Genomic DNA, 24,025 nt, shown 5'->3' with positions numbered 1-24,025 from the left:
ACCGAAAGTCGTGTAGTCTGAAAATTTTCAGTGAGCATTCCTGTTCATCGTTTTCATGGGAGCTACCTACCACAACGTTTCTCGAAGGGGAAAAAATACAAAATTGAATCGCAAACAATGTCACACGCGCAAAATCACGAGCAATCGAGCATTTATGTGGCTGTTGCTTTACTGAGATTCATTCGACATTATCTTCCGATAATTCATGCATACTTTGTTGAACATAATAATCAAAAAATGTTTTGTTGGTTGAAAGAAGCTTATTTGAGGGAAGCAGCGTCGTCGGGACTTTGTGGGGATAATATGAAATAGAATAAGAGGTTATACTAGATAACTTCTAGATATTGTAAAAATTGGCATTGACAGAATGCTCATCGGCTATTCATGTAACTGCCCAAGTTATTCATGTATCTGAGCATGCAGCTAATTTAATAATGCGATTTGCATTGTTCGGAAACCGGGTCATAGCTTTTATATGCAACTCATTTATTGGTACTCTTTGTAAATATTAGTGTGGATTTATGCCCAATTGTACAAAATGAATATTCAATGATACAGTCCCCTTAATCATGAATGTTGGTCAATGATTGGCTTGCATGTTCGTTCACATGGACCGTATAGCTTCCGAATCCGTATTTATTTCATGAACATCAGCCTCAGATTTCTATTTTTTGTTTGATAGCACACCCTTGGTCGGTGGTTCAGAGTATGAGGCATTGGTCTCACGAGCCAGCTGTCGTATGTTCGTGCTTTGAACGGAAATGATTCTATATATGATATATGAATTTAAAATGATGAGAAATCACTCTACTTGGAATAATTTTAAGCATTCTGAACATAGCGTTATTTTGTTGTTTATTTTTTATATCTTTATACAGAGATTTTGATTGAAGGCGCATAAAAAACGCATAAGTAAAATTGAATTCCGCTCCACAGTTTTAAAATCGTTGTGAAATTTGTACCTTGTATCAAGTTTGTGATTTAAAGTACTCTTCTGCTGTTTTATTGATGATAGGAAAGTATTCTGGATTCATTCAATGTTTATAATGTCGATGGTGACTAAGTTTCAACTACTTTACTTGAAAACAAGTTGTTTCTAAGTTGTGAAAAGATAAGTTATGAAAAGATAAGTTATTTCAGTATGGCATTACAACGTAACGACAACTTATTTTTAGCCGACTTAACAACTAGTAGAAACTGCGCTTTTTGAGTCATGCAAGTAGTAACAATCACTCAAATATCTGGTTGCAAACTAGTCACAAATAAGCTAGCTTAACAAAAATTGTTACTTGGGTACCAAACATCTACTCGCCAAACCCGGTCTGAAAATACCCATAACTTTATATCCATCAGTATGGAAAAATTCATTGCCTACGAAATTCGAATTATTACTTTATTGAATGTCTCAGATTTCAGAACCTAGAGCTAATTCTTAATTATACTTTAGTGGCTTATAGGTGCCACCAAGAAAATATATTTTTAATTTGTCTATTCCTAAGTAGTCCACAAACTGTGTCGAAGACACTCTTCGAAACAATTCTCAGTTATTAATGTTTAGAACTTCATATATTCACTAACGCTAGATACTATGAGAAGTATTTTATCAAACATCTAATAGATCTTGGAACTTTGCCAAAGAAACTTAGTTTTCAGTTTGATGTCACTATAACATACACACCGATTTCTCTTTTGGTGTTCTTTAATTATTTTTGCGATTTGTGAAATACTGTTTTTTAACGATATGTTAAATTTATTCCGATTTCAGGTATCGGTAAAAAACTACTCGAATCTTATGTAAATAATACGGAACATTTACTGACATATTCATTAGTATTTGAAATATCAGTTCGTTTGCCAAACTTAGTAAAACTTTTGACAATTTTCAGATAATAAATCAATAATAATAACGAGTAATTTCAGTACCCATCACTGAGCATTCAACAGGAATTCATGTCTGTCAAATAAAGTCATTCTCAGAGAAGAAGAATTTCGACATTAATCGTGGTACCTAATAATTACGTTGAACATAAAAATAGACAATACTGATTCCTGTTGATTTGTTTTCCTTTGATAAGCCTTTTAGAGTTTTTACATTTTTTTATATATATAAAAATAGGTATAGAATTCGCTCAAAATTTAGAACATTTTTCCGAGGCCCGGAGGGCCGAGTGTCATATACCAATCGATTCAGCTCTACGAACTGAGCAAATGTCCGTGTGTGTATGTGTATGTGTGTGTGTGTGTCTGTATGTGTGTATCTGTATGTGTGTTATCAACTAAGAGGTCGAGATCTCAGAGATGGCTGGACCGATTTTGATCAAACTAGTCGCAAATGAAAGGTCTCCCCGTCACCCAGAACGCTATTGAATGGTTTTGAGATCGGATGTTTACTTTTTGAGTTATACGAAGTTTTATGTCAAAATTTTCAGTTTTTTGACAGTCTGTCATATTTGACCTTGAAAACAGAATATGTTTCCAGACTTAGATTTCGCACGGTAATAGCTATCCAACAAGCCATAGATTGATAAAATCTGTCCATTTTTAACGGAGATATCGATATTTTTGTGTAAGCGACTTTTCCACCTATTCCATCAGTAGGAATTCGGAGCGCTGTCTGGCAAAGAAATACTTGGGAGCAACGTAAAACACGATTTTTTATACTGTTGCATACAATTGTTTCTAAGTACCAAAAAGACTGTGTACAGTATCCTTTTTCATGACATTTTACGAGCCTCGGACCGGTTTTAGCACGGTTCGTTTTTGGCAACATAATTGTTCAAATATGACGTATGTAAACCAAATGTGCATTTTCCAGGTAAAAGCAATTCCATAATTATATTGAATTAAACTACTTGGATTTAAACTACTTGGCTTAAAAATAAATGCTGGAAGAACATAACAACCATATACCATTCGAATCAGTTCGTCGAGATCGGCAAATGCGTGTTTGACAAATAATTTCAATCAATTTTTTTCGGAGATGACTCAACCGTTTTCTACAAACTCAGATTCATCCGAAAAGTCGCATGCTCCTAAACAAGGTTCCTGAATTATGTTTGAATCCGATTTCTGGTTCCGGAACTACATGTGAAATGTGAAACATCTGATATGTGAAACGAAATGTGGACCCATTTTTCTCCTAGATGGCCTAACCGATCTAAAATTCAAATGAAAAGTTTTAAGATCCTGTAAAACATCTTGCTTTTCAGTCAGATCCAACTTCCGGTTTAGGATACAGGATGATTAGTATAAAAATGTCTATTTCACATAAATTAATCAGGTTTATCGGGTTTACAGATTTGGATAGTCGCTAACCAAATAAACTTATTTCAGTTTTAGTGGTATTCAGTTTTCGATTCGGATTTAATTCGCACTACGATTTCTCAAAGATGTTTATACTGATTTTCAAACATTTTGAAACAAATGTAAACTAAACAGCTACTCAGGTGAATTTATCTGACTTCGGCAAAACCGATTTTCGAATTCCGGTTCCAGTATCGAATCGTTTCTCAAAGCTCAATCGTTTTCTAAAAAAAAGCCAGATCTACGAAGACAAAATTAATTATTATAATCCAATTCTGACTTCCGATTCTGGAGTTACAGAATGATGAATTTTTAAAATTCAAACCGGTCCTGGAAGTACCTTAAATTACCATAAACTCTAAAGTGGAACTTACTCCGACATATCATGGAATGTTCAATCGATTGTCACACTTTTAGATTCAAATTCGATCCGATTTACAGTTTCGACATTACAGAGTAATGAATGATTAAAATCTCAAATTACCGCTTAAATCGACGGTCATTAAAATAATGTCATGAGAACTGAAACACCGAAGAATAATCATGCAAAAAACACAATGCGGATTGATAAAAAAAGGTATCATCTCACTGCTAGGTGGATTAAGCACGTTTTTATTTCAGTACTCTATTGGCGAATGCATATTTTACAGAAATTGGAACAAATTCGATGACAACATTCGATAATTATTTTTGTATAATTTATTAGTGAATAGTACGGGTAAAACTGCAAATCTAGCACGCGATAATAAACTAAAATAATTATAAGTAATTTTTGTTTGATTTTTAAAAAATGTACTCCCATCAGTTAACGGCCGAATTTACCAAAGAAGCAGAAGCTCTTCACAGATGATTACGTTTATATATTCGAGGATAATTTGTAAATTTGTAACTAATGATGATAGCACAACTGTACGATCATTCAGAAAATGAAACTTCTATTGAAATGATTGCAGTATGTATCTATTTTTTTCTGCTTCAGTCACCCAATGGTTTGAGTTAGATTTTTCTGAGTGTGCGTGAATATATTGGCAGCAGAAATTTTTGCTTTTAAGGTTATCTATCCATGAATTAAGCCATTCGGTAATAATTTTAACAAGAGTAAACCAATCACGGTCTTTCGAAGCGTTTCGACTGTCGTTTTTTGGAATCGTAGAGGAAAATCAACACTACTCGGAATCCGAAGAAGCAGTAATTCTATTCGCAGTTTCTTCCATTGTAGATTAAGTAATAACTCACCGCTTTTTTCGGGACAGTAGTAGTTGAGATTATTAGTTATAAATTGAATTTACCAGCGACTTTATTGCTTGAACGTGATTCGTAATATGAAAACCTATGAATTCTTAGAGAATGAAAGAAGCAGGTTCGAAAAAAATAATGCGGCTAGACATAATTTCTCATAGAGCATAATAAAGATGAATGAAAAAAAATGTTTTAAGAATATTGGATTTTTTAAACACGAAATGGCGTCGCTTTACTGAGGTGGGGCCCTTTATGCCGATTCACTCTATACGTGTATAATAACTCCTATTTGAACATTAATAAGAATATTTTTAAATTGATAAAACAAATTATAATAAAAAATAGAGTCTATGTGATAAATATTTTCATCCAAGTCAATAAACAAACCAACAAATATGCATAGTTTTCAATTCTTTTTAAAAAATGGTCAGCGTTTTAACTCGCGATTCTTGTGCTATTGTGATGTTATTAAACTTTTACAGTTGCTCTCGAGTGGATCAAAAATAATTTTCCTTACATCTTTCTAAGACTATTCTCGATCGAATCAAAAGTAGTTTCGTCGGCAAGGTTGAACTGTCAGTCTACAGAAAATAATCTACTTCCACGGTTTTTTTCTTCTATGAAAAGAAACCGCCCCAGAAGACATCAAATCAAGTGCAATGAAAAAAAAGAAAAAGAAAATAAAAATGACGAACTGATGACAAACGCCAACGCGTGATTTTGATTTGATGAATGAATTCGTTCCCTTAGCCTGTAAAATCTCATCGTTTAACCTCGTATCTGTGGCGGACCATCTTTACGACTGAAATGGGTTCGATTTTTTACAGTGAACAAACATTAATGCTAGCGCGGCTATCACAAAGCACAAGATCGACGATAGAGCCCAATGTTTGCCTTATTAGGTTAGAGAAGGAGCTATAGGAGTGCCTTTCATGTAGCAATTCAAAACAGCACCCGACAAACGACAGCTTACGATCAAATGCTGCTCTAGTGCTCTCAGATTAATCTTTCATTCATACTTGAACAGGTTATAAACAACACTTCACTCTGGAAGACTGTCCGTGTTCCTGGTGAAACTGATACCTCGACGGAACGAAATCATGTGGGTTTTCTTAATGAAATTATCAAAGCTAATTAGCGACTTTTTGATCCGACATCAATTTTCAGTTTCCATTCGATTAGAGACCCGCGGTTATGTCACTATATTTTATCGACAGCCCGAAAGGTGAAGCTCTTTCTAGCTGTAAATTAGCTCCGTAGATTCAAGCTGTTTGATTGTGATGATAAAGTGTCGAGGTCATTTTTCGAATAAACTTAATTAGCGACTGCCTTCATAGTTGCTTCTGTAAGAGGAGGTTAAACGTTTCCGCCGCTAATTTTGCTCGGTTCGCTTCACGGGGTTCAGAGCTCATCATGCGGCTCATGCAGATCAATGGGAGACACAGTGGGAAGGTTACAGTTGGCTAACTTCCCAAAGCTCATGATTATGTTATTAAGATAGGATCAAGTGGCAGTTTACTCACCCCATTCTGTTGATTTTACGAATTTTGTTTTCGTTTGCAGGACAGTGTTCACAAAACAAGTAGGAGATGAATCGGTACAAGTATGATAGAGAGAAAGAAAGAAAAACATATTTTCAATAGTCGTACATTCGGTGATAATTTTAGCGTTAATACCGTTCTTGCGTTGACATCTGCCTTCAATGTACCGGCTACCAGTTTTACGACGTCTTCATTACCGTGCTTAGCAGCCCAATGGAGTGCGGTCTGAAAAAAATGAAGCAAAATGTAAAAGTTAAATTTTGATTATACACTTGGTTACATAATTTTAATAGTTTATGCGTGATCCCTAATACAGTAGAAATGGGCATATATGCTTTTTCTTGCTCTTTCAAAGTCAGTTTGCGTTTATATCGAAAACCCGAATTCAAAATTCTATTTGTATACGTCAACATGATGCTGCATAACAATTGACTGTTGGCTGATTGAATGGAAGTGATAGCACGTACTCTAATTGTCTATATCGCCGATGAAAAAACCTACATCTACACTCCTGAGGAAACCCCAACTATCTACGTACGGTGCCGGAACTAAAACTATTATCTGCAGACCAGAGAAAGGGTGAGAGGGGACACGAACGCCTAACACGACGACACGATTCACGCGTCAGGCTTTGTTCTGTTTCCTCGCGCTTAGTTGTTTCAATAAAATGTGCTGCTTTGAATAATTTATGACAATTTCACCGATATCATGGTTCTAACTTCGTTGGAACCGCACTACAGTGAGACATATTTAGGAGAGGCAAATCATAATAATGACGACAATTATAGTAGCAAGATAAAATCGCTACTAGAAGAACAGTTTGAAGGAAAAGTCATAGAATGTCAGTTTGTTTCCACGTAATGCCTCATTAAAAACTAACCCTTCAGGTGACTGGTGCAGCTAATTTTGTTAAAGTATTCTGTAAAAATGTTCGTTGGCACCACTCCAATGGATGTGGACGAATTTGGACAGCAAAAATATATTGTTCCGTCCCACGGTTATGATTAATATTTTGCAACCTGAACCTGTCTGACCATTTTGTCCTGTCCACGCTACCTGGCCGAATCCACGCGTCAAGATCACGAGCGTAGTTTTACTCTTTGTGAAGATCTTTTGATACATTGACTCTTTCTATATGATTCTAAGGAAAACCAAACAAAAGAAAAATCCACGGACTGCTGCAATTTTTGTTCTTCTCGGTAATAAAAAAGTTGAAGCTCACTAAACACTTGGAAAGAAGGGAATGCACTTTTGTTTTCTTTGAAATCCTATCATTCTCCGCTTACACGTTTGCGCTCCCCAACGTCTCTGTATTCCTGACTTTTCATTCCAAACCATGCCACGAATTCACCGGGGTGGTTGAAAAAAATTTTGCAATTGAAATTATAGCCACAACTAACATGATGAGATGGCGCCAACCGTGAGCCACCAGCGCCACCACGGCCGGACAGGAATGATGTTGTCTGTGGGAGACAGTAGTTGTTTTATATTTATCTTCCTGCACTTTTTATCCTTGGTGTTCCTTCTTGCTTAGCCGTGAATCGAAAAGAGCATGCCCACGTCGCGGTTAAACGAAAGCCCACGGCATTTGTTTGGACCTCGTCGGGAATTGTGAAAACCCAAGATCGTTAAGATACGAGTATCCTCTTCTGCAACTGGAGTGTTTCTATGTCTGAAAGTTTTATCCCACACAGTAGAGCATTCTTAATTTTTCTATTGTAGATTCAATACAAAATAAGCTGCAATATGAAATCCAAAGAATGAGTAGAACTTTTGTATCGTTGGATTACAACTTTAATCATTCGAAATATCATTTTTACATAACTGTGCATATATAACATAATTGTATTACAGTGCTTAATCCTGATCTGCTGTTTTCCTATGCTCGCCGGAATTCTGGAGGATTCAGAACGAATCATAAATCGGACAGTAATTCTACCCCTTGGTCTACGGAGCTCAGTTTTTCCTGATTAGAAGTGTGAAATATAGATGTTGAGAACGAAATAGAAATAATTCTATTCTCAATCCACTTAGTAGTGTTTCCATACCTTTCCCTTGTCATTCAAATAGTTATATTATAACATGTTGCTGGAGGATTCAATGATTTCTAGATTGATGTGAGTAATTTGAAAAAAGTACTTTAACGCTAGCGTGGTTTGTCGAATGGGTTTCTTATTTTATATATAACATAAAAGGTCTCCGGGGCTCCGACCGAAACTTAAACTTTTCTTCAACTTAAATGACCGGTTAAGGTAGAAATGAGCATACTACTAATATAACCCTAATATATACAAATCAACAAAAATAAGGAATATGATATAAATTGTATATAGGAAAAGTTATGAAGTTATGAAGCTGAGGTGAGCTGAAGTAGACCACCAGTAGTTGATTAACCGAATGAGTGAAAATGCAATGGGGGGTATAGGTAAAACTTTTTTTTATTTTCGATCGTTCGGGTTCGGGTTTACGAAATTGCTTACCCAACCTATCTCTATTGTGCATACCCAACCGCATAATTAAAAATGTCAACTGGTATAGTTCATATTATATGAAAATCTTTTGTGTTGGGGTAACTTCATTTGTTATGGTATGTGTTTGATTCAACAATAAACACGGTTTTTGTACAACTACAAAGTATTGCCCAAAGATGATATGATTTGTTGTAGCAATATAGTATATGGTTATTTTTCAATATGTTTTAGTAACAAAAAATTGCAGGTGATTAAAATAATTGAAAAGAACGTCTGCTGAACCATCTGACTTGAATTCACTATGGCTATTATCGTTGTAGTATAGTTTCATATGGCTTTATTTAAAAATGATCCAACCATCTAGTGTAATAAATGAACTAATTTTGCTTGTTTTATTTCGCGTGATTCCAACTGGATTATTTTAATCCACATTCAGAGTAGCTCGATCTTCTATGGAACGTAACATCTATTTTTTCTTACCAGATATAGCAACAATTCATTGTTAAATGTTAATATTACACTCATTGCTTCTCGTGTATACTGAATTTATGAATAGTCCGCACCAGACAATTCAAATTCACATTGTTAGATTACAGCTACACGTTCGGTTTAATAATTACTAGTTCGTCGAATATATAAAATATATAATTTTTCACTTGTTACAAACCGGTACAATAAACTACTGAGGTTTGTAATTTCTGTAAAGTGGAACAAATGTGAATTATTTTATGAAGAAAAATGCATGACTAACTCAAATACAGCTATAGCTCAATTGGATAAAGCGGCAGGTCTTCTCTAGGATACAATCAGATCCATTAGATTTACGTTCATCGATAGAGTTGAAATCCACGTTGAAGGAATGAAATGAGAAAACATTTTTAATGGCTTGTTTCTATCCTTTTTTACGCTGTCGATAAAATTGTTGGATGAGCACGCTAAAATAGTTTTTAACATTATTTTGCTGCAAAACTATAACAGAAAAATTGCCATTTTTGTATGGCCTATTCGGTATATTGTGAATTGGGCCAAATAGTCAATAAGATTACCCGAAACTTCGATTTATCTCTTTCTAAAAAATAATTTATCCTCGAAATACCTTTCCTGTGGACGTAAAGATATAGTTTCGATTTATTCGGGCACTCACTCAACACTTTTCATCAAGTCGGATTATTATGGTGACAATGAAGTGAAGACAAAAATAATGTTACGAATTCATATTTAATTATATGGAGTTACAATAAGTTTCAACGTAGCTTTTCGGTAGCTTAATTCTGTATATTTTTCTGTTCCAATGTGACTGTTGTGCACTGGTTCAAAAAATAATTCGTCACTCAGAACTTGTTTGGTAGCTCACGGTAAACTGCACAAGCTCTGACTCTTTCGCTTCCGCTTGTAGGTTACATAGTAGTTATAATGCACATTGTGCTTTGGGATACGATCATAGATCTCTTAGAACATCTACTAGAGCCGTGATCGCATAAAACATATGTCCGGAAAGCTGCCCAAAGTCTTTAGTTGCATACGTTTTGTCATCTATCAGTAACTCTGAAGAATCTCTCTGTACAGTTTTGTAAATGAAACAAACTTGGCCGGTTCAAGTTCTGTTAATGGAGTACAAATGAAAGAACATATATTAAGGTCTCTTTTTACACGGGGTAATAATTCCAAAAACCGTAGATTTGAGTATTTTTTTGTTTTGTTTTTGATTAAATGTAACTGTTTTTTCACAATCTAAAAACCAGCCTGAGGTTACGATAAGGTCTAGTCATACTTGATAAAATACATTGAATGACAAATTAAAATAAAAACACTCAGGAAATACGTTGTACGATAAGCGAAATAATCTAAATGGCTCATGCCTTATGTTTAATGAATTCGGTTTTCAAATGAACAATAATACGTACAATTTAGAACGTTCGACTAAAGAAGTACTAATAATACCACCCATAAACACCTTCACTGCAAATAAAGCTTGAGAATAAGTTTTTTTCAATTCCGAAGTTGCGATGTGTAGTAAACACTAACGATCTTAATAGTCATTTTTTTAATTAAACTGAGTGGGAAGACATGGGTATTGGATGAAGATCTATGCACGCAGCGACAGAACTAAACAGGAAAGAATTCATAGAGATGAATATGGATCAAATTAGAAAAGGTATTACTATGCGTCATTTCATCGGCGTAAATCATAATACTACAAGAGTTATATTATTCAAATGGGTATAAAATACTGTGTCGGGGGACGGGTATAGCGTGATGGGATAGTCGATGCCTTTCACGCAGCCCGCCTGGGTTCGATTCCCAACCCCGCACATAGAGTCAGAAAGAATTTCTGGTCCGAAGAGGCGAATGACCTAAGATGTTAAAGCCTCTATAATTGAAACAAAAAAAAATAATGTACTGCTCGATATGATGAAGAGTTGAAGAGATTAGTAAATCCAACTATTTCTTCAACGCTACGAAATTTTCGATAATATCAATGACGATGCTGACATCATACACCACAACTGAGCGGAAAAGACATTGTCGTGACTGAAGATCTGAAGACTGATTAATCATTTTATGGAACTACAGTCAATAATCTCGTGAATTGTAGAGTGAATGATTTTAGGTAACTTTAAATTAGCTCTCATAATCGTTTTCTTACAGACAACCTGTTCCCTTTTTAAAATTTTTCTCAAAAAACGTGATTAATCCACCTAGCAGTGAGATGATACCTTTTTTTATCAATTCGCATGTGTTTTTTGCATGAATATTCTTCGGTGTTTAAGTTTTCATTACATTATTTTAATGACCGTCGTTTTAAGCGACAATTTGAGATTGTAATCACTCATTACTCTGTAATGTCGAAACTGCAAATACAATCGAATTTAAATCTAGAAGTGTGATAATCGATTAAACATGCCATGATATGTAAGTTCCACCTTAGAGTTTACGGTAATTTAAGGTACTTCCAGAACCGGTATTCAGGAACCAGCATAACCCAAACCGATTCGTATGGTCATATGACGAATAATTACATCTGACTGAAGAGCAAGATGTTTTAAAGAATCTTGAAGCTTTTCATTTGCATCTTAGATGATTCTTAGATGTTATTTGAATTTTAGATCGGTTCAGCCATCTACGAGAAGAATGAGTTACACAATTTTGATTTCGTTTCATATATCATCCTGTAGTTCCGGAACCAGAGGTCGGAACCAAACATAATTCAGGAACTTTGGTTGGGAGCATACGAATTTTCGTATGAATCTGAATTTGTAGAAAACAAATTTTCAGAGAAAATTGAGTGAAATTATTTGTCAAACATGCATTTGCTGATCTCGACGAACTGATTCGAATGGTATATGGATGTTATGTTCTTCCAGCATTTATTGCTGTAAGTAGTTTAAAACAATATAATTAAAAAAAAATCTGCCATCATCTGGTTTACATATGGCATATTCGAACGATTATGTTGCCAAAAACGAGCCGTGCTAAAATCGGTCCGAGGCTAAATGTCATGAAAAAGGATGCTGTACACAGTCTTTTTGGTACTTAGAAACAATTGTATGTAACCGAATAAAAAATCGTGTTTTCCGTTGCTCCCAAGCATTGCTTTGTCATACGGCGTTCAAAACTCCTACTGCTGGAATAGGGGGAAAAGTCGTTTACACAAAAATTTCGATATCTCCGTTAAAAATGGACGGATTTTAACAATCTATGGCTTGTTGAATAGGTATTATCGTGCGGAATCTAAGTCTGAAAACATATTCTGTTTTCAAGGTCAATTGTGACAGATACTGTCAAAAAACTGAAAATTTTGACATAAAACTTCAAATAACTCAAAAAGTAAACATCCGATCTCAAAACCATTCAATAGCGTTTTGGGTGACGGGGAGACCTTTCATTTGCGACTAGTTTGATTAAAATCGGTCCAGCCATTTCTGAGATCTCGACCTCTTAGTTGACAACACACATACAGACACACACACATACACACACACAGACATTTGCTCAGTTCGTCGAGCTGAATCGATTGGTATATGTCATTCGGCCCTCCGGGCCTTGGAAAAAATTTCGAAAGTTTGAGCGAATTCTATACCTATTTTTTATATATATAAAAAAGGTAAAACAAATGACAGTGCTTTTTAAACTCTCATCAGAAACCGTGTTAATTGCGAAAACCGCGTAAATAAAAACCGTGTAATTCCTGAATCCGTGTAAAAAAAGCCGTGTATAAAAAAACCGTGCGAAAAAATACCGTGTAAAAAGAGACCTTAGTGTATTCACCCTCATTCTTGTTTACGGCCGTATGCGATACGTTCGAAAGTACGTCAAATTTGTATTACCGTTTACGTTCGAATCAATCACACTTTCAAACATTGTACATGCATAAGAGTAACGCCAATCCAACTTTATACCATCAGTTCTGGTTGTAATAAAAAATGTTTGATTTGACTTGTTTTTCGCTGATTTTGTATCATCATGCTTGTTTCACTCGAATATGTACGAACGCGATTCCTGTGCAAAAGAAGGACCGGCATCGCAGTTATTTTTTAAAGAAGATTCCAAGCATAAAAAGTGACGTATGCTACATAATAAATGAATATCGTGCAAAATGCAATTGTGCAAAGTTATAAAAAGCATTGAAAATAGCAGTCCGAACACTAGTATCTGCGAAAAATATGTTGCATTTTTCTTGCAATTTTGTCATGTTTTCGATAATCTACATATTTATTCAATTGCTAAAATCATGAATTCAATATAAAATAAAGCATGTTCACCCATGGCGTATTTTCCATAAGGTACCTATTAGCAGACCCTGTCAGCTTGGAGCGATCTCGATCTTTTTTTTTATTAAATAACTATTTATTGGAATATGAGTTAAAATTAAATTATTAAGATTTAAATTGGGTGTTCAGCCACAAGTGGTGACTTTTCAGCCCTGTTATATATATATATATATATATATATATATATATATATATATATATATATATATATATATATATATATATATATATATATATATATATATATATATATATATATATATATATATATATATATATATATATATATATATATATATATATATGATTTGGTTATTACCATGAAGACATCATTTGCTTCCGCAATTCTGAGATTTTTGTGTAGGGAAAATTCTAAACCTACTTGTATTGTGTAATGGGGAAAAGGAACTTATATACTAACTTACTAACTAATACAGAGAGCGAATCGATTCAATTGAAGATTGCATCGATTTTTGTCGGAATTTGCTTATAATATTATGTGACATTACATCTAATGGTTCTATATTTGTGAGTCTGTGTAACTCATTTGTACTAAACCAGGGAGGACGCTTCAGAATCATTTTCAGAATTTTATTCTGAATCCTTTGAAGCGTTTTCTTCCTGGTGGAACAACAGCTTGACCAAATTGGTACCGCATAAAGCATGGCTGGTCTGAAAATTTGTTTATAAATTAACAATTTGTTTTTTAGACAGAGCTTAGAATTTCTGTTTATAAGAGGATATAAACATTTAATATATTTATTACACTTTGCCTGGATTCCTTCAATGTGATCCTTGAAAGTAAGTTTTTTGTCATACGTTAAACCTAAGTATTTAGCTTGATCAGACCATGTCAATTCCAAGCCATTCAATTTGAGAATGTGATTATTGTTTGGTTTTAGAAAAGAAGCTCTTGGCTTGTGAGGAAAGATAATTAATTGCGTTTTTGCTGCATTTGGTTTAATTTTCCATTTTGACAGATAATCACTGAAAATATTTAAACTTCTTTGTAGGCGACTGCAGATCACTCTTAGATTTCTACCTGTGGCTAACAGACTTGTGTCGTCACAGAATAGCGATTTCTGACAACCAACGGGTAGATTTGGAAGATCAGAAGTGAAAATATTATACAAGATTGGAGCTACACTCGAACCCTGCGGAACACCGGCTCGTACGGGTAGCAATTCAGATTTACAATTCTGATAGCTAACCTGAAGAGTACGATCAGTTAAATAATTTTGAATCATTTTGATCAAATAAATAGGAAACTGGAAATCAGACATTTTTGCTATTAAACCTTTGTGCCAAACACTGTCGAATGCTTTTTCTATGTCTAGAAGAGCAACTCCAGTGGATAACCCAGAAGATTTATTTGATTTTATCATGTTCGTTACTCTGACAAGTTGATGAGTAGTTGAATGTTCATGACGAAATCCAAACTGCTCTGGTAAAAAAATTGAATTCTCATTTATATGAGTCATCATTCTTAACAAGATAATTTTTTCAAAAAGTTTACTGATAGAAGAAAGTAAGCTAATTGGGCGATAACTTGATGTTTCTGCTGGGTTTTTATCAGGTTTTAGGATAGGAATTACTTTAGCGTTTTTCCATCTTTTTGGGAAGTAAGCTAATGAAAAACACTTGTTGAAAATTTTAACCAGGAGTCTCAAGGCAACATCGGGAAGATTTTTAATAAGAATATTAAAAATTCCATCATTACCAGGAGCCTTCATGTTTTTGAGTTTCCTAATAATTGATTTAATTTCATCAAAATTCGTCTCAAAAATGTCATCGTGTGATAACACTTGGGTTGAAATATGATCATACTTCAGTGAGACTTCATTTTCAATAGGACTCACAACGTTTAAATTAAAATTGTGGACACTCTCGAACTGCTGAGCTAGCTTTTGAGCTTTTTCACCATTTGTAAGAAGTATTTGATTTCCTTCCTTGAGAGCAGGAATTGGTTTCTGAGGTTTCTTAAGAACCTTAGAAAGTTTCCAGAAAGGTTTAGAATATGGTTTAATTTGTTCAACTTCTTTAGCGAAATTTTCATTTCGCAAAAGAGTAAATCTATGTTTAATTTCTTTTTGTAAATCCTTAACTATGTTTTTCATAGCAGGATCACGAGAACGTTGATATTGTCGTCGACGAACATTCTTCAACCGAATGAGCAGTTGAAGATTGTCATCGATGATAGGAGAATTTAATTTAGTTTGAGCTTTGGGAACTGAAAGATTTCTAGCTTCGATAATATAATGATTCAAATTATCAATTGCTGTGTCGATGTCCGCAGAATTTTCTAAAATAGTTTCATGATCCACATGATTTTCAATGTGAGATCTGTAATCAAAACAAATAGCTCTATGATAGTTGAAAATAGAACTAATTGGATTAATTATAGCTTCGTTGGAAAGTCTGAATGTTACAGGAAGATGATCTGAGTCAAAATCAGCATGAGTAATCGGTTCACTACAAATGTGACTTTGATCTGTTAGAACCAGATCAATTGTAGACGGGTTTTTCACGGAAGAGAAACAAGTAGGATTACTGGGATGAAGAACTGTAAAGTAACCAGCTGAGAGTTGATTATGAAGTATTTTACCATTACTGTTATTTTGCCTACAATTCCACTGGACATGCTTAGCATTTAAGTCCCCTATTACGAAAAATTTCGATAGATATCTTGTAAGTTTTTGCAAATCGCCTTTAAAGAAATTTAATTGTTCGCCGGTGCATTGGAATGGCAAATATGCTCCAGCGATGAAATAAATTCCATGAATGGTTTCAACTTCGATTCCCAAGCTTTCAATAACTTTAGTATTGAAAGAAGGTAAAATTCGATGTTTAATTTGCCGTTGGACAAAAATGGCAACTCCACCACCAATTCCAGTAAACCTGTCAAATCGATGAACCACATAATGTGGATTACTTTTCAATTTTACATTTGGTTTAAGAAAAGTTTCTGTCACAATGGCAATATGAATTTTGTGAACTTTGAGAAAATTATAAAATTCATCTTCACTCGATTTCAAAGATCGAGCATTCCAATTCAAAATATTCAAATAATTATTTAACATCACTGTTAAATTTTAAATTCATTATAATATTATTTGCAAATTTCCATCCGATTTGAAATGCTTCAAAAAGTGATGAAGTCGAATTCATTTGGATGATCATTTGAAAAAGTTGATCTTGTAGGTAGATCATTTTATTTTCAGTTATATCGCCTAAATCGACTTCATTTAAAGAAGCGAATGGCATTGAAGGAATATTTGTAGGTAGACTGCCATTAGAAGAAGATGATTTGGCCGGTCTACCTATTAATAAATTGTTTTCGTTAGAAGAAGAACTGCAAGGCGGTCCTGTGTTTTGATTATTTACATTAGAAGAAATAGGAGATAGATTTCTACCTAATATACCAGCATAACTGACATTAGAAGAAGATGATGACGAGGTCGATCTACCTGTCAATAAATTGTTTTCGTTAGAAGACGAATTGGCAGGTGCCTTAGAAGAATTTTCAGGTATATTCTGTAAATTTAAGGTCGTTGATTTGACTTGTTGTCTAAGCGAACGAGCGTTTAAAATTTTTTCCCTGACAGGACATTTCAAATAATTGGATTTATGATTTCCATTGCAATTTGAACATGAAAATTTATCAGTGGTTTCATTCATTGGACAAACGTCTTTCGAATGCGATTTACCACAATTCAAACACCGTATATCCATATGACAATTTTTGGTTCCATGACCGAAGCCTTGGCAACGACGACATTGCGTTAAGTTAGCAATACGATTATGCCGTTTATAATGTTCCCAATGAATTTTAATGTGGGAAATGAAACGTACTTTTTCTAAAGTTTTCAAATTGTTTACATCACTTCGATTGAAGTGTATTAGGTAAAGTTCATGGGAAATTCCAGAGCGTGGTTTAGAAGTACCATTCGCTCTTTTTTTCATAAGTATTACTTGGGAAGGGGCAAAACCAAGCAATTCTTTTAGTTCATTTTTAATTTCATCAATACTTTGATCATTTGATAATCCTTTCAAGACAGCCTTGAAGGGTCTGTCTGATTTTATATCATATGAATAAAATTTATGAAGTTTTTCGGACAAATATCGAATAAGACGTTCGTAATCTTCCAATCCATCCACCAAGACTCGACATTCTCCTCTTCGTCCGATTTGAAATGAGACTTTTACTTCCGGGAGAAAAGTAGAAAGCTCAGTACGGAATGCTTTGAAGTCGGAAATCATCACCGTCACTGGTGGCATAGATTGATGTTTCTTCCCAGAACGACAAGCGTCCATTTTGGGAATTTTTGAAGAATTTTCTTCTATGTCGCTACAATCGGATTCAGGAAGAATCTCGTAAATATTGTTAGACGGCATAGGATCAGCGGAAGGGAAATCCGTCCGTTGTCTTTTATTTTTACATTCAGATTCTATAAGATCGTGAATGTTATTAGAAAAATGTTGAATAACGGATTGTGATTTATTCCGTATTGAATTATTTTTAGCCTTAGGCTTGTTGCCTTTCCGGTTGGACGCAGGCATTTTTGAAATTAATGAAATTTTAAATTAAATTAACTAGGCTAAATTAGTCTTCGATTAGACTCCTAGCTAGCCTTAAAAAAGGTTGATTAATTTCTTAGTCACTCTAATATCACTCTTTGTATCACTTAGTCACTCTAATATCACTGTTTGTATCACTTAGTCACTTAGTTAGTGATTCAGGTAGCCTTGAAAAAGACTGAAGCCTTGAATCAATGAAACTCTAGGTAGCCAGAAAAAAATTCCAGGAGCCAAGAGCTATACGCGTGCGGTGCGAACGACTGTTCAACACCGACTGTGCGATCTCGATCTTCAGTTCAGCCATCGCACGGCGTCTCATTCAACATGTCATGTCAATTGTATGGGTGCACAGCCCTGCTATTTTGGCGCGCACGAATTTGACATTTCTCTCCTCTACTTCTATGTATGAGATTCGATGCGGACTCACCTGAGGGCGACATGCTCGCAAAAAAGGATGTTGCCAATGATTTGTTCGGGAAATGTGAGAGCTGGATATCTTGTTAATATGATGTCTTTGCTATTAGTAAGGTAAAAATTGACGCGTAAAACCTTGGAACCGTGCATATATTCGAAGGCTCGCCAGGAAAAAAACAAGCATTTTACTATGAATGCTATGCTTTCTAAAAGTTTTATTAACAAAAACTGATTGCAAATCATCTTTATATTCGAAAAGATATTTGTTGAAAATCGATTAAACTGTTTTAAATGTATTCGGTTGATTCGCAACATTAAACTGACGAATCAAAACCACGGTATTTCGTCTTTTCGTCTGTAAACGAGAATGGGACTTTTCGTTCGTACGAATGATGTTTCAAAACACGTATCGTTCGAAACTAAACTGGCATACATTCTAGCGTTTCGCATATGGTTAATCACAACAATTGGAGTGATTTCAGCATGGTTTAGCATTTATTTTAAGAAGTTTACTGATATTTAAATAATCGAGTGAAAATAATAATGCTTTATTCGAATTAGTTCGAAAGTATCCGTTCGTCGTATGGTCGATAAGAACGTTATGCTGATATCGGAATCACTGTACGCCATATATCGGAATCACTGTACGCCATGAAATCACTTGTCTGTCACCCTGAATCACGGTGGTATCACGTGAGCATCATGATACAACGGTGATTTCCGTACTACGGTAATTTCTCGTTGTACTTCTCACATCCCTGTTCACTGCTACCAGCGTCATTAGTGAGCGATGGTGAACTCATGAAACAATATTTCCTTCTTCTGAGCATCAAATAATAAACAACCATCGTTAAATTTGGCGAAGTTTTGAAATACAAATAAGGAAAACAATATATTCGTATTTGTACATTAAATCAGCACTATTGAGTAATTGTTTTCTATTCAATAACAAGTAATTTTATTGTAGAAATGGATTTGAAAACCTAATGACTCATATTTTGAATGCACATGTGGTAATAATAAACGATAAATATCCAATACATCAATAAACCACTTGCTAATCACAACTTTAAACTCCACAAAATCCGACTAAAAAGCATTATGAGATTATATTCCAGTCTAGTAGACTATTTTTCATCAGATTTATGAAACAGAATGAAGTATCAAACCTATGTCAAATCTATTTCGGAATGATTTCAAATTCAAGAAGATTTTGAAATCAGCTTTATGATAAACATAATCTTTTTTATGAAAATTTCGTATTGAATAAACTGTTACGTTGAAGTAAAAAATTCTGTATCCCATACGTGTCATAAATGTACCTTAAAACTATAAAATTTGATATTAGTGAGACTGTCATCCGATGAAACACGAAACTAGTTTAATAATTCAGAGAGGCATTGATTATATCTGTCATAAATCAGTTACTGGGAATACACTTCAAATCGCAAAAATTTTTGGTTTGTATATTATCGATTATAGGAGCTGGGAAGCTAAGTTTTGAGTTGTTTCATTGCACTGAATATTCATTCTGTGCGCAAAACATGTATGTTACCTCATCGTTGTACGTGTACAGCGTTGTACAGAAATCATTGTACGGAAATCACATGTCTGTCAGCGGTATTAACAAGAATGAGGGTGATTATAACTGACTTCAGATGGTATAAAGTAATCAGCAAAGTTCACCCGTCCTGTTTATAGTTATAGTTTTCACCCATTTTATGTATGTACCTTTTTCCAATTTATCTTTCGTTTGATATTGATTAATTGTTAACCTAAGTTGAAATCCAATTTATGTCACAATAAACAAAATGAAACAAATTGTTTGACCAATTGGCATTGAAGCGTTAAAATTCTAGCCAGAGGTCCAACAGGAATCTTTGAAATGGCTAAAATTCAATGCATTTAATAATGATCTTTGTGAATTCGATTCAAATTGCACAAAAATGTCGATGACAACACAATAGTCGATCTATTCAAGACACAAATCTAAAAATTACAACGGAAACGTGAGATTTTCTAATAACTTATTATTATTAAAGAAAAATAAATGGAAGGTCTGTGAATAACGAGTATTACTGAGCATGATTGAAGCAATTGAAAGTCACCGATCACCGAAAAACGGCGTCCTCTGAAACGAAATATGTTTTTTTCGATAAAATACAATACACACAAGAACATTGTAACCATGGCTACATAAATGATTAGGGTACCAGTGGTTTCCCTATCCAGTTTAATCGCTAAATTTGTTTCCCTCGAATTATTTTCTCAAAAACTTACCGATGAAAAAAAGTCAGCTTGCGTGAGGAGATCATCACCGCCGCGGAAGTGTATTTTGCAAACCTTCCGAGAAATAACTTTTTTTTTGTTTCCACGTTTCATCTTTGACTCGTCAGTGCATTAGTAGTTTATGTTGTTACACAGAATGCAAAGGTAATAAATCAGTCTGAATGTGAGGTGACACTGTGTTAACAGTTAGACAAATTTGAAGTGAGCAAATTGCAACAACAAAAAATTAAGAAAAACGTTTCGAAATGTCGTGATACTTTTGCGAAACAGCAATATTTAATTATTGACTTAAATCAATTTCACCGTTGATATTATGAGCTACTTATTACTTATTTTTAATTCAAATAAATTAACGAAAAAGCAGATAACAACATCCTGCGTTCCTAGAAAAAATGACCATATCCTCAATTTATTGAAAAGAAAACAAAACAAATCCAACCTGCGATCAACTGTTTAGTAGCAGATGTGTTTGGCGCTATGCTTCAAAAATAAATGCAGTGCATCGATCTAATTCAATCTCTAACAATGGGATGATCGATATCTTGCCGGTAAAAGCTTTACTTTGAACATAATATCTGCACCTTTCGAAGGTAAATTGCCGCTATTAGAAGCTACATTACGATACGACCATTTGCACGGACGATGATTTGGCACTACTTTACCTAAACTGATTATCGACCAGCAGTTTTATCCCGGGGCATCTCTGGTTAAGGAAAATCGCATCTGTTGAGAAGTGCGAAGATTAGTGCAGACCAACGGATGTCGAAAGATGTTCTGAAGAATTTAGCCTTGCGTTATAGCCAAATGTTCGCCACCTTTCTGAGCATTGCAGCAGGCCACGGATTGCACGCTTGTCGATTCCTATATATGGTTCAGATTCGCAACGGAGGTCGCAAACTCTGCGGGCAAAAGTGCATGCAATGCAAGTATAAAGTGTGTGCAATGCAAAATTCCCTTAAAATAAAATTGTTTCACTTCTACGACCAGTCACCTACTGCTCCGTCTGCAGAACTTGCCGCCCTGCTAGTCGACGGGTGCTGCAACAGCTTCAGACAACAATTTAGACCTCGTCGCTCGTCCTTCGATTGAAGATCTGGGAGTCTCATGTGCAAACCTTCCTCGATACTAACCGAAACCTCTGTGTCAGTTCGTGAGAAGAAGCAAAAAGGTAAACTCTCAATAAATTATTTTCCTTTTTGGACATAATCGCGCTATCATTGTTGTCTTGGACTGTCGCCAAGATGATTATCTGATAAAAACGAGCAGAAAAGATGTTAGTAAACGCACTCTGTCTACAGGAGGCGAAGTGCAGTCATTACATGTGTTTCCGTGCACCGTACTGATTTTTGGAACTAAACTTTATTTATAATAGTATATATATCTTTTGGTGTTATTTTGGTTGCTTTATATATTATTTGTTGTTTAAATTCATGTTTAGAATTTTCTCAACAATATTAACTGTAATCCATTCAGTATCGGCTAAACAAATAATTTTGCTACTAGCTGATGAACTTAAATAGTCATATAATTCCATAATACATAAACGTTATGTCGTTTATTTATACCCGGCTTTAACCAAGTTGCGATCGTTCGCCGGTCGTAATTAATCTGTTGAAGTATATTGTCAAAGAGAGTCATACATAACTATTCAGAAAAAATGTAATAAAATGATATATTTTCGAAGTACAACAATTGAATTATGATAGTAGCTTTAATTGTGTCATAAGACAAGTACTTCTATGCTCTGAAGGTAATATAGCACCACAAAACATTTAGCAAGGAATATGTGAATATTGCAATCAAATATTAACAATGATCTACAATCATGAAGAATGCGTAAACAGTTTTGAAAAGCTTGGAAAAAAGTAATAGTTGATATTCGATAATTTTCATTTATTTTTGCCTTTCGAAGAAAAGCTATGCAATCACTGTGAAAACCGACTTTTCAACCGAATCCGGAGAGCCCAATGTCATACACCGTTCGATTAAACACGACGAACTGAGCAAATATCTTTGTATGTGTTGGTGGACCGATTTTCAACCGATCAAATGCAAGATTTTATGGTCCCATAATCTGCTACTGAATTTCATTCGGATCCGACTTATGATTCCGGAGTTACAGTAATAAGTGAAAATTTAGGAAAAAATGTGCACTCAATTTTCTCGGAGTTTTAAAAGAAAGATCTTGTAATTCTTCAAAAATTTCTAGAACGTTTTCAAAAACAGGTACAGATCTCATAAAACTGACTGATAAATTCTTCTAATTTGCAGAACTTGTTAGTTTGTAGGTATATAAATTTAATTAGAATCATCGAGTTATCGAATATTAGGTTTTTTTTGTAAACAATAATATGGGGACGCATTACTGTGCGTTTCAGGAATCAGGAATCAGAACTAATTGGCTCGAGTGGCACGCTCCACTAGTTATTTGGAGATTTGTGCCTTGCCGTGGCTTCTCATCATTATCCTTACGGAAGGGAAGGATAAAAGGAACATAGAAGGAAATTGTGAAGTGGGATAGACGGGAAAACAGCACAAAACAAAAGAAACTAATTGTTCTTCATCCTCGAAAGGATGTCGATCGATCTGCAGGTGCTGAATGCATTTTAAATAAAACCTCCAGTCCCTGAGAGGATTTATAAATTTTACAAAAAAGACACTATTCTGCATTCCCGGAAGAATGCAGAACGATTCGCATCATGTATGAGCAGAAGTAACTTCGGTACCTAATGAGGGATGCAAAACAAGGAATCTCAAGTCAGACCCGAATAAAATGCAGTAATTTGTTATAGGACCATAAGACCTTTCATTTGAATCTAAACCTGTGAAAATCGGTTTAGCCTACTCCGAGAAAAAATGGTGGACTTATTTTCACATTTTTGTGCACATGTTACCCCATAATTCCGGAACCGGAGGTCGGATCCAAATAGTATTCAGGAATTCTGTATGGGACAAGACCTTTCATTTGAATCTAAGTTTATGAAAATCGTTTCTGCCATCTCTGACAAAAGTTACATACACACATACACACATGCACACACACACACACACACATTTTGCGTATTGGATAAACTGGGTCGAATGGTATATGACACCCGGCCCTACGGGTTTCGGCTCAAAAGCTCGGCTATATGAGAAAGGCAAAATAACGTCAGCAAAGGTAAATCCGCAGATATTAAGTTCCCAACAGCATTATTCAAGCTCCTGCAGTCAATCAGTCGGAAATACAAATTAATTTGGGAGCTCCTGTTTTGTGACCTTTTACGACCGAGTGGACTTATAATACTGGGACAGGTGGACCGTAGTGTTTTTCTTGGCTAGTTGACATTGGAGGTTCGAATTGAACTACTCAGCACAGGAGTGGAAACCGATATCTTTGACAAAATATACTAATAAATAATAATTTTGCCAGTGTATA

General features: G+C 34.8%; 1 protein-coding gene across 1 annotated transcript in view; it reads right to left on the bottom strand.

The window, feature by feature from the left end:
* The window catches only part of LOC131434069 (uncharacterized), an 89,647-nt gene extending 67,934 nt beyond the window's left edge, over positions 1–21,713 (bottom strand). Inside the window, exons 1-3 of the mRNA XM_058600719.1 lie at positions 21,603–21,713; positions 6,219–6,308; positions 6,066–6,071 (exon numbers count right to left, since the gene is read on the bottom strand). Of these exons, the coding sequence (XP_058456702.1) occupies positions 6,066–6,071; positions 6,219–6,308; positions 21,603–21,713 (207 nt within the window). The remainder of the gene's footprint in view (positions 1–6,065; positions 6,072–6,218; positions 6,309–21,602) is intronic.
* Positions 21,714–24,025: the final 2,312 nt, after the last annotated feature.

Source organism: Malaya genurostris, chromosome 3, assembly GCF_030247185.1.
Source record: "Malaya genurostris strain Urasoe2022 chromosome 3, Malgen_1.1, whole genome shotgun sequence".
NCBI classification, from domain to species: domain Eukaryota; kingdom Metazoa; phylum Arthropoda; class Insecta; order Diptera; family Culicidae; genus Malaya; species Malaya genurostris.
Note: the sequence above shows the minus strand (reverse complement) of the source record. Positions and strands in the feature narration are given on the sequence as shown.